At 45.3% G+C, this 10,307-nt stretch overlaps 1 protein-coding gene across 1 annotated transcript in view; it reads right to left on the bottom strand.

Moving 5' to 3' along the window:
• Positions 1–305: 305 nt before the first annotated feature.
• The window catches only part of dusp14 (dual specificity phosphatase 14), a 28,962-nt gene continuing 18,960 nt past the window's right edge, over positions 306–10,307 (bottom strand). The window contains exon 2 of the mRNA XM_067967943.1: positions 306–2,323. Within this exon, the coding sequence (XP_067824044.1) occupies positions 1,595–2,203 (609 nt within the window). The 5' untranslated portion in view covers positions 2,204–2,323 and the 3' untranslated portion in view covers positions 306–1,594. The remainder of the gene's footprint in view (positions 2,324–10,307) is intronic.

Below are 10,307 nucleotides of genomic sequence, written 5' to 3'. Positions count from 1 at the left end.
GACAGACAGTTATTGCTCTCTTCCAAGACAACGATAGGAATGATCAAATTTTCTGTGCATAAACCCAGTGGTGACTGTTTTTTTAAATGTGTATAATGAATGCGAGTTTTTACTTTCGATAATAATAAAAATCATCCACTGTTACTTCACATCAGAGATATTCTAGTCAAAGGTTGGAAGATCAATGAGGTTTCAAGAGCCCAAACCTGGAGCTGGAGACGCCAGGATTGGTCAATTATAGATTGAGTTTGGTCACAGCACAGTGAGACATCACTGAAAACAGATCAAAACAGACAAATGGACAATATGTTATACAAAAAAACACTTTTATTTTTAAGTTGTACGTTGTTGATAGAACTCTTCCTACATTGCAATTCTTATTAAGAAAATGAATTACAAGCCGTTCTGGAGATAAATTTGATTTAATTTATTACAATGTTCTCACACTGCTTGGATTACTTTTGCTAAGCTTTGCAAACACTCTCAAGCATAGACACATCATTTAGACAATGTGCTCCAAAAAGACAAAGTGGCTACAAGTCCCAAATTGGTCTGAGTGATCTCCAGCTGTTCAGATGTACAATTCAAAGTTCCTCACACAGTCTATTTAGATCATAACAAAGGAGAAAGTGCACATATATGGTGAAGTCTGGCTCACCAACATGGACTGTGCTGATATAAGGCAGAGTGCAGACCTGGAATCAGTAAACCCCTACAATAAACATACACCACTGAGAAATATCTAAGCACTCACTGGGGGAAGCCAAATGCAAATAATCTTTCTTAACTGCAACAGACTCACAAAGTTAAATCAATCTTTCATGAGTCCCTGCTATAGAATGAGTGTTCAATTCTCTCCAGTGAGTCATTCTATTCATTTGTGTCTTCACGTAAAATAGCAATGTCATTTTATATTTCACTGACTATACGGAGAATTTAGATCATACTATTCAGCAGGCAAGCTGGTTTAAACTCACCTCTCAGGTTTCAGGAAGGGCTCATTTAAGTTAGTACACATGACGTAACAATGACGCAGCAGTGCAAGTAGGATCATTACATTTACAATTTACTTTTTCTTCAAAATGAACTTCAGCTATGATCTTCTCAAGTTCATAGCAGCAGCTCAGAGATGGGAGGAGGAGAGATTCTGAGGCTACGTTTGAAGTTTGTACAAATATCCTCGAATCAACCAGAACTCTCCATTCTAAAGCCTACTGTCTAAGCGTCCACTTCAAGCCAATATCAGAAATTTAAGATCTACCTGCGTGTCCATTGAACGGGCTGCGATAAAAACCTTAAAAGGTAAAATAATTAGGATTAAATTTTAGAAATACATGTATGTTTAAAAATAAATACAAAGAAATTAATTCCACTATTGAGTTATATAAAGCCCAGCAACTTTTAATGGATTTACAGTATTCTGAATCACTGGTTTATTTGAGGGCTTTGTGGGATACGGAACAATTGGTGTTAAATCCATTTATGATGGATTTAGCAGTGTCTACATGTTAATATTTTCCATCAGATTTATGATCCTCTGGGAGACATTAAATCCTTTATACAGAGTAGTAGCAGACTGGTCCCTCAAATTGTGTTAAATGCCCCAAAAAGGAGTGAGGTTCCTGGTTTCCTTTTCATAAATGTCTGGGATTACCCCAATGGGAGATTGCACCATTTTAACACTGTTCTTGCCAAACAGTTTCCGTTCATAGTCTATCAGTTGCCTCCAGAAGCCCACGTTGGGCCGAATGATGGGGCGGCGAGATTTGACCCAGTTATGAGCTTCCAGCAGCGAGACCTTGTGGAACTTCATCAGGTAGGCTATACAGAGGGAAGCTGATCGGCTCACACCGGCGACACAGTGAACCAAAGCCGAGCCGTGCTTTTTACTGACGCTGTGGATTTTATCGGCAATGCTGTCAAAGTACAGAGAGATTGGGGCGTGCGGCAGGTCAGCAACAGGCACTTTGACGTACTCGACCTCGGGCCAGTTGGCATTGGGGATCTCCATGGTTGCATTAATGATGCAGGTAATTCCCTTCGACAGGACCAGGTTGCGGTTGGAGGCTGCATTGCCACTGCTGAGGTAGAGGCATGGGGTTATTTGAGCGATTCCACCCAGGACACCCCCAGTCACCAACCGGGGTTTGGAAGAGGGACCGGGTGGGGTCCGGTGGAAGAAGCCTTGACTCCGGGAACTCATTGAAATGTTGCCTTAATGAGTGGTTGCAGTAGAATGTTAGAGAGGGCCCGAAGCTTCTCCGCTGGAATCTGGAATCAAGCTTTTAGCCACACACCTTCCCTTTTGCTCATGTTATTGGTCCTGAAAAACAGTTTGTAATAATATTACTACATTAAATCATTTGTGCAGCCAACAGACCAAACACAAACAAACCAGCCAAAAGGAGGAAAGAAACTATTCACCAATATAATATTTTTCACTCAGGACTAATAGTAGAAAGATAAAATTCTCTAGGTACAGTTTTCAGGGATGAGCAAGATTCCTTCTGGAAATTTCTTTTCCTCCTCCTCTCCCCTCTCAAAAGAGTTCTAAAGAGAGAGTAGCTAAACTAGGCTCCACAAACAGCTGCCCTGGGATCAAGAAGTAAGTTTGGGCCTGACAAGATTGTTGCTGAATTTGGTCAAGAGAAACAAAACTAGATTTAATTTCCATTCAAGGCAAAAACTAGGAAGCCAATTAAATAATGAGCTTGGCTGTAATTATTAAAACAAATACACAAGTTTAAGTGCCACAGGTCTGTCAGAAAGTAATGAATCTCATTTTATTGACAGTTCCACGGACCTGGAATCAGCTGAGCTAATACTTCATGCTGAAGTACGGTGCCGATCAGAGTGATGGTGGAGGCACCAATTCCCTTGGTTATCATAGGCAAGAAGACCAGTAAAAGGAAACAGAAACACTGGCACAGAGTGAACCTCAGTGCCATACTACTCCGATGCGACAGGAATAGGCCACTGATGGGCTGAGGAGTCCTCCCTTACCCTCAGAGATTAAAAGGGGATAAATGGACAAGACCATTACTTCCCTCCAGGATCATGAAGTTTCGGGAGCTGTAGCGGAACACATGCCAGCTCTCAGCTGAGGCCTACTGAAGGATTGCTTGGTGGAATTCCCAGGGTAGGCCAGGATCTATCCCAGACATAACACCCTCCACCCCCACCCCTCTCCTTAGCTTGCCCTCTCCCCAACCCTACAGACATTTTGCAGACATCGCTCCATGGGACAAGATCCCAGCTGAACCAGGTTCCTCCCCACATTCCGACCTTGATCCCAGTTCCACTGGAGAAACAAACCTGGGATTTTTCAGCCCTCAGGGTACCTCGAGTTCATCAAATTTCCGAATTTCTGTATTTGTAGATTTCAGGAAGTTTTTACTTTAAAATGACTGGGGCTCCAAACAGCAGAATCATTATTTGTGCTCATTTACCAAGCTGCAAAAAAAACTGTGGATTGAAACAAAAAACCTTTCCCCTATAGAGATAGAGATACAGACAGGTGCTGAAGAGAGATAGAGAGAGAGAGAGAAACAAAAGTGGCAGGGATAGTGAGAGAGAGCGAGGGAGAAGTGACAGAGGGTAGGGACAGTGACGGGGAGAGAAAGAAAAAGGAGAAAGAAAAAGGAGAAAGAAAATGAAAGAGAAAAACGAAGAGAAAGAGAAACCTTGTAGTATTGTCCATAATAGTTCATCCACATTCCTTACCCACCGCCCCATTCCCATTTATAAACTCGACTGAAATAATTCTGCAATAATCCCTCCATTAACATCAATCACTTATTAAAAAACATCCCATCAACACAAGGCTGAGGTGTAACCACTGTGCTAATTCATAAAGGAGGCTTTCCATAACATTGCTGGGTTTGCTACAGGTCTGACGTGTCAGACTGACGTGACCTGTGCTTAGCAACATGCCACACTGAACTCTGGCCCGGCTCATTGTTCAAAATTAATCAGTTTTTGATTATTTGGAACTTTGCACATTCTTGGTCAGAACAATTCTTGTAAGATAATTACTTTACATGGTGGTGGGAAATGTACAACAAGGTTGTTCTCCGTCTATTTTTGAGGAGAGGCAGTGGGGTAGAAAATGGTATACTTTGTGCCCGTTTTATGGCATATAATGGGCGCAAAGTAAAACAATTGAGCAGTGGGACGCCCTGCGCCTAATTTGTGCAAGCGTTGGTCCCAGTGCTAAATTCGTGGGGCCATTTTTAAGACATTTCAGGTGGATGCCTAAAACAGCCATTAGGCCCCTTCAATATATAAGTTAGTGGCCTATTGCCGGTTGAAGGACCCCATCAAGAAATTTATTGGCGATGAGCAGACGCAGGCTTTGGGCCTGCACCGCTCAGGGTTCTTCAACGGCCTCCCACGAAGGCTAAGTGTTCCTGTGGAGACAGGAGGCGCAGGAATGCTCCCCCAAATCCACAGGACTCCCGATCACCCCCCCCTCTCACGTCACCCACTCCAATCCCCCTTCTCAGGACTTACCTTAGGGCTTCTGCCATCGAGGCAGGTGGCCTGGCATTGATCTTTTATGCTCAGGCGAGCTGACTGTGGAGGTGGTACCAGTATGCTGACTAGGCCTGAGGGCCAATTTAAATTGATCCTTGGGCCTCTTGGTTCGGGCGTGCATGCTGAGACTGAGCCCAAAAACGGGCCCAGACCAAAATCTACCCCTATGTTTTTTCCTCAATCCCATCACTACTGGAAGCTGTAAGGAGGAGGCTCTGTGAACATCCCTATCCTCAATGATGGCAGAGTCCAGCACGTGAGTGCAAAAGACAAGGCTGAAGCGTTTGCAACCATCTTCAGCCAGAAGTGCCGAGTGGATGATCCATCTCAGCCTCCTCCCGATATCCCCACCATCACAGAACCCAGTCTTCAGCCAATTCGATTCACTCCACATGATATCAAGAAATGGCTGAGTGCACTGGATATAACAAAGGCTATGGGCCCCGACAACATCCCAGCTGTAGTGCTGAAGACTTGTGCTTCAGAACTAGCCGCGCCTCTAGCCAAACTGTTCCAGTACAGCTACAACACTGGCATCTACCCGACAATGTGGAAAATTGCCCAGGTATGTCCTGTCCACAAAAAGCAGGACAAATCCAATCCAGCCAATTACCGCCCCATCAGTCTACTCTCAATCATCAGCAAAGTGATGGAAGGTGTCGTCGACAGTGCTATCAAGCAGCACTTACTCACCAATAACCTGCTCACCGATGCTCAGTTTGGGCTCCGCCAGGACCACTCGGCTCCAGACCTCATTACAGCCTTGGTCCAAACATGGACAAAAGAGCTGAATTCCAGAGGTGAGGTGAAGAGTGACTGCCTGTGACATCAAGGCAGCATTTGACCGACTGTGGCACCAAGGAGCTCCAGTAAAATTGAAGTTAATTGGAATCAGGGGACAAACTCTCCAGTGGCTGGAGTCATACCGAGCTCAAAGGAAGATGGTAGTGGTTGTTGGAGGCCAAACATCTCAGCCCCAGGACATAGCTGCAGGAGTTCCTCAGGACAGTGTCCTAGGCTCAACCATCTTCAGCTGCTTCATCACTGACCTTCCCTCCATCATAAGGTCAGAAATGGGGATGTTCGCTGATGATTGCATAGTGTTCAGTTCCATTTGCAACCCCTCAAATAATGAAGCAGTCTGTGTCCGCATGCAGCAAGACCTGGACAACATCCAGGCTTGGGCTGATAAGTGGCAAGTAACATTTGCGCCAGACAAGTGCCAGGCAATGACCATCACCAACAAGAGAGAGCCTAACCACCACCCCTTGACATTCAACGGCATTACCATCGCCAAATCCCCGACCGTCAACATCCTGCGGGTCACCATTGACCGGAAACTTAACTGGACCAGCCACATAAATGTGGCTATAAGAGCAGGTCAGAGGCTGGGTATTCTGCAGCGAATAACTCACCTCCTGACTCCCCAAAGCCTTTCCACCATCTAGAAGGCACAAGTCAGGAGTGTGATGGAATACTCTCCACTTGCCTGGATGAGTGCAGCTCCAACGACACTCAAGAAGCTCGACACCATCCAGGACAAAGCAGCCCGCTTGATTGGCACCCCATCCACCACCCTAAACATTCACTCCCTTCACCACCGGCGTACCACAGGATGCACTGCAGCAACTCGCCAAGGCTTCTTCGACAGCACCTCCCAAACCCGCAACCTCTTCCACCTAGAAGGACAAGGGCAGCAGGCACATGGGAACACCACCACCTGCACGTTCCCCTCCAAGTCACACACCATCCTGACTTGGAAATATATTGCCGTTCCTTCATTGTCGCTGGATTAAAATCCTGGAACTCCCTACCTAACGGCACTGTGGGAGAAGCTTCACCACACGGACTGCAGCGGCTCACCACCACCTTCTCAAGGGCAATTAGGGATGGGCAATAAATGCTGGCCTTGCCAGCGACGCCCACATCCCATGAACGAATAAAAAAAAGTTAGGCTCAGCACCACAGAGGGCTCATACTCCTGCTGCTAGAAGAAACTACTGACAATGAGGAGCGTCACCTCACTGATCTGAACAAGAAATCTCACCAGGATGGCTGCTAATTGCTTCAGTTCATGGTGAGTGGGAGGAAATCTTCAAAGATATTAGGCTTCCCACAATGCAGAGCAGAAACGGGGGATTGTACAGAAACAGCTTACGTGGTTACCATAGTGACAGCACCTTTGCAATGCCCCACTGAACAATGAATCTGGACCCACTAGCAAAATACAAACTTATTAGTGAAATAATAGCAGTGTGCTGGGCTGAAGGAGTGTGTGCTGGGGTTTAACGAGTTTTTTTTTATTCGTTCATGGGATGTGGGCGTCGCTGCCAAGGCCAGCATTTATTGCCCATCCCTAATTGCTCTTGAGAAGGTGGTGGTGAGCCGCCTTTTTGAACCGCTGCAGTCCGTGTGGTGATGGTTCTCTCACAGTGCTGTTAGAAAGGGAGTTCCAGGATTTTGACCCAGCGACAATGAAGGAACGCCGATATATTTCCAAGTCGGGATGGTGTATGACTCGGAGGGGAACGTGCAGGTGGTGTTGTTCCCATGTGCCTGCTGCCCTTGTCCGAGGTGGTAGAGGTCGCAGGTTTGGGAGGTGCGGTCGAAGCAGCCTTGGCGAGTTGCTGCAGTGCATCCAGTGATGGTACACACTGCAGCCACTGTGCGCCGGTGGTGAAGGGAGTGAATGTTTAGGGTGGTGGATGGGGTGCCAGTCAAGCGGGCTGCTTTGTCCTGGATGGTGTCGAGCTTCTCGAGTGTTGTGTCCAGGCAAGTGGAGAGTATTCCATCACACTCCTGACTTGTGCCTTGTAGATGGTGGAAAGGCTTTGGGGAGTCAGGAGGTGAGTCACTCGCTGCAGAATACCCAGCATCTGACCTGAGATTGCTGGGGTTTAAGGAGTTTGCTGGGGTTTAAGGAGTGTGCTGGGGTTTAAGGAGTTTGCTGGGGTTTACGGAGTGTGCTGGGGTTTACGGAGTGTGCTGGGGTTTACGGAGTGTGCTGGGGTTTATGGAGTGTGCTGGGGTGAAGTTTTGTTTATCAGTAAGCTGTCACTTGCTGACAGCAGTCACTAATCCCTGGTGATTGCTGTGAAGAACAACAATTTTTTAAAATCGTCTCCTGTTCCGTACATCATGACCCCGCTGAGCATTACGGTACTCTCAGTTGGATTATCTCTCGGATTTTTCCCTCCCTGTAGGGAGGCACCTGGCTTCTGCACAGCTGAGATCAACAACTTGCCATCTGGCAGCCCAAGGCACAAGGCCAGTAGAATCAGAGAACTTTCAGCACAGGAAGAGCCCATTCCACCCATCGTGCATGCTCCACACTGGAGCTGTCTCCACACTGGAGCTGTCTACTCTAATCACTTTTCCCTGTACTCTTAATATTTTTTCTTCACCTGTTTAATTGATTCCCTCTTAAATTGCATTTAAGGTGAAGCTAGATAAGTACAAGAGGGAAAAAGGAACAGCAGGTTATGCTAATAGGGGTAGATGAAGGAGAGTGGGAGGAAGCTCATGTGGAGCATAAACATCGGCATAGACCAGTTGGGCCGAATGGCCTGTTTCTGTGCTGTAAATTCTAGGTAAATGCCATGATTGATTCAGTGGCAATAACTTGTGGTTAGTACATTCTATTCTCTTTAATAGCCCTTTCCATGAAAAAACAATTCTGATCTCCCTCTTTATAAACTGAAGCCCTCCCCCAAATTCTTAACAAATCAAAAAAACCACAAGCAGAGCTAACAAAACACTGCAGAGTCCTGAATAACAATATCTACAGTGAACAGTCCAGCAGGTTTTGTGCAAAGTCAGAGATTCTCAGCCTCTGACAGCATTGGTCTCTTAAGCTGCAATATCCCATACTTTATAATGCCACTGTAATGGCTATATCACTACAATAAATTTTGCACACCTGTAAGTATGGAACAGGAGACTGTTCATCATTGTTTGAAAACATCTTGTGAAATCCCTGTGCACTCGTCATGGTCCAAGGTTTACAGAGTCATACAAGAAAGGTACACATTAAATTCAGAACATTTATAAACATGCTGCTACTAACTTTAAAGCAAAACAAAAAAAACATATAAAATGCCAGAAAGACACAATAGGTCCATCAGTATGTACAAAGAGAAAAGACCAGTTAATGTTTTGATTCTGTTGAAGGGTCTACACCCAAAACATTAATCTGTTTTTTTTCTCTATCTACAGATACTGCTGTGCATTTCCATGATTTTCTGGTTTTATTCCACCTTTACATTTGCAGTCTCTGTGTAAAATTCGGCCCCTCCTGATGAGATGATGTGATGAGATACTCGGCTAATTTTGACAAGTTTAGCCAGCGTAACTGTCAAAAAAGGAAGACTTGCATTTATATAGCGCCTTTCACGACCTCAGGGTGTTCCAGAGCGCTTCACGGCCAATGATGTACTTTTCGAAGTGTTGTCTCTGTTTTAACGTAGGAAAGTGATGTTCCTTTATGTGCGCAATGTGTTACAACTGTGTATAATTGAGCTCAATATTTAAAGATACATGAGTAAGTTGAGACACCCTCACTGCCATTCCTCATTACTGGATGAATGCTGTGTTCAGAAGAACAGAGATCAGAATTATTCATGATTCAGAATAAAAACAGAAGTTCTGAGGGAGGCAAGGACAGAACACAAACCTTGTTTACCAATGTTTATTACAAATTAATAATGCATTTTGCGTGATTAAATATTTATAAACTGGTTCTAGTTCCAGCCTTGCTCAAATAGAACAGGTGTTTTTTGTTTCACAGCAACGCTATGAATTTTACAGTCGGAATATTACAGCTTTGTCTTCATTCGGTTGATTCTTAAGTGTTAGCCAAAAACAAACTGAAATTGAACATTGAAAGTATTTTGCATTGTGCCAGCACAAACTGACTGTTATTGGGAGGATGTCGACCAGGTCAGACAGCTCCTTGTTGTGTAACAGTTTTTGGCTTGCAAGGCAGAAATACTTACCCACACAGTCGTTTCAAATTTCAATATGAATGGCAGCACTTTGCAGATTGTAGAGAGGCAGCCACATAACTGCAATAATGGGCTGTCATTGTACAGATCCACATTCCAGCTTCTAAACTGGATTTCAATCCAGAATAGACAACAATGATGTGCAACGTCTCTCTCTCTCTCTCTCTCTCGGTAAATTTGCTACATGTAGAGACCAGCCAATGCAGGATTATTCTTTTTTTAAAATAAAAGGCTCTAAATAGTATGTCAATTAGACCAGGGATATTTACAAAGGCATTGGTTGAGAGGCTAGCGAGGGAGCAGTAAGGCGGTCATCCTGAGAGAAGGCAGCCTCCACTCTCAAGGGGCTGAGCCTCAGCACTCCCACTGCTCTGTGTGAGAACAGAGTACAGGGAGGCTTTGTAAGCCAGAGCCAAGATAGCAGCAGTCTGAGATTCTACCGCAGCTGTCAGAGCTGTCAATAGCAGGGCTCGCATATGAGCTCTCCCTGCGGTGAGCTGCTTCCTGGGCCATCCTATATACTTGCCCATGCTCCTGTGCACTCGTGCTGGGTGAATCTCTACTTGCAGACCCCTCTAGCCTACCCTCTGAACTACGCACGGTGCCAGTCTCTGAGCTGATGTGTGCGAGTGTAAGGTCGAATGGTGGCTCCTGGTGTGCAGGGCTGCCCTTTGCATCTTCTTCTGCTTCACGAGGGCTGAGTGGAGCTTCTGGAGCGGAGATGGAAAAATGGGGGCAAGAGTTAGCATTTGGTGGCACCACTAAGCA

Source organism: Heptranchias perlo, chromosome 28 (genome assembly GCF_035084215.1).
Source record: "Heptranchias perlo isolate sHepPer1 chromosome 28, sHepPer1.hap1, whole genome shotgun sequence".
Lineage (NCBI taxonomy): Eukaryota > Metazoa > Chordata > Chondrichthyes > Hexanchiformes > Hexanchidae > Heptranchias > Heptranchias perlo.
The sequence above is the reverse complement of the archived record's forward strand: the minus strand, read 5'-3'. Positions and strand labels throughout refer to the sequence as shown.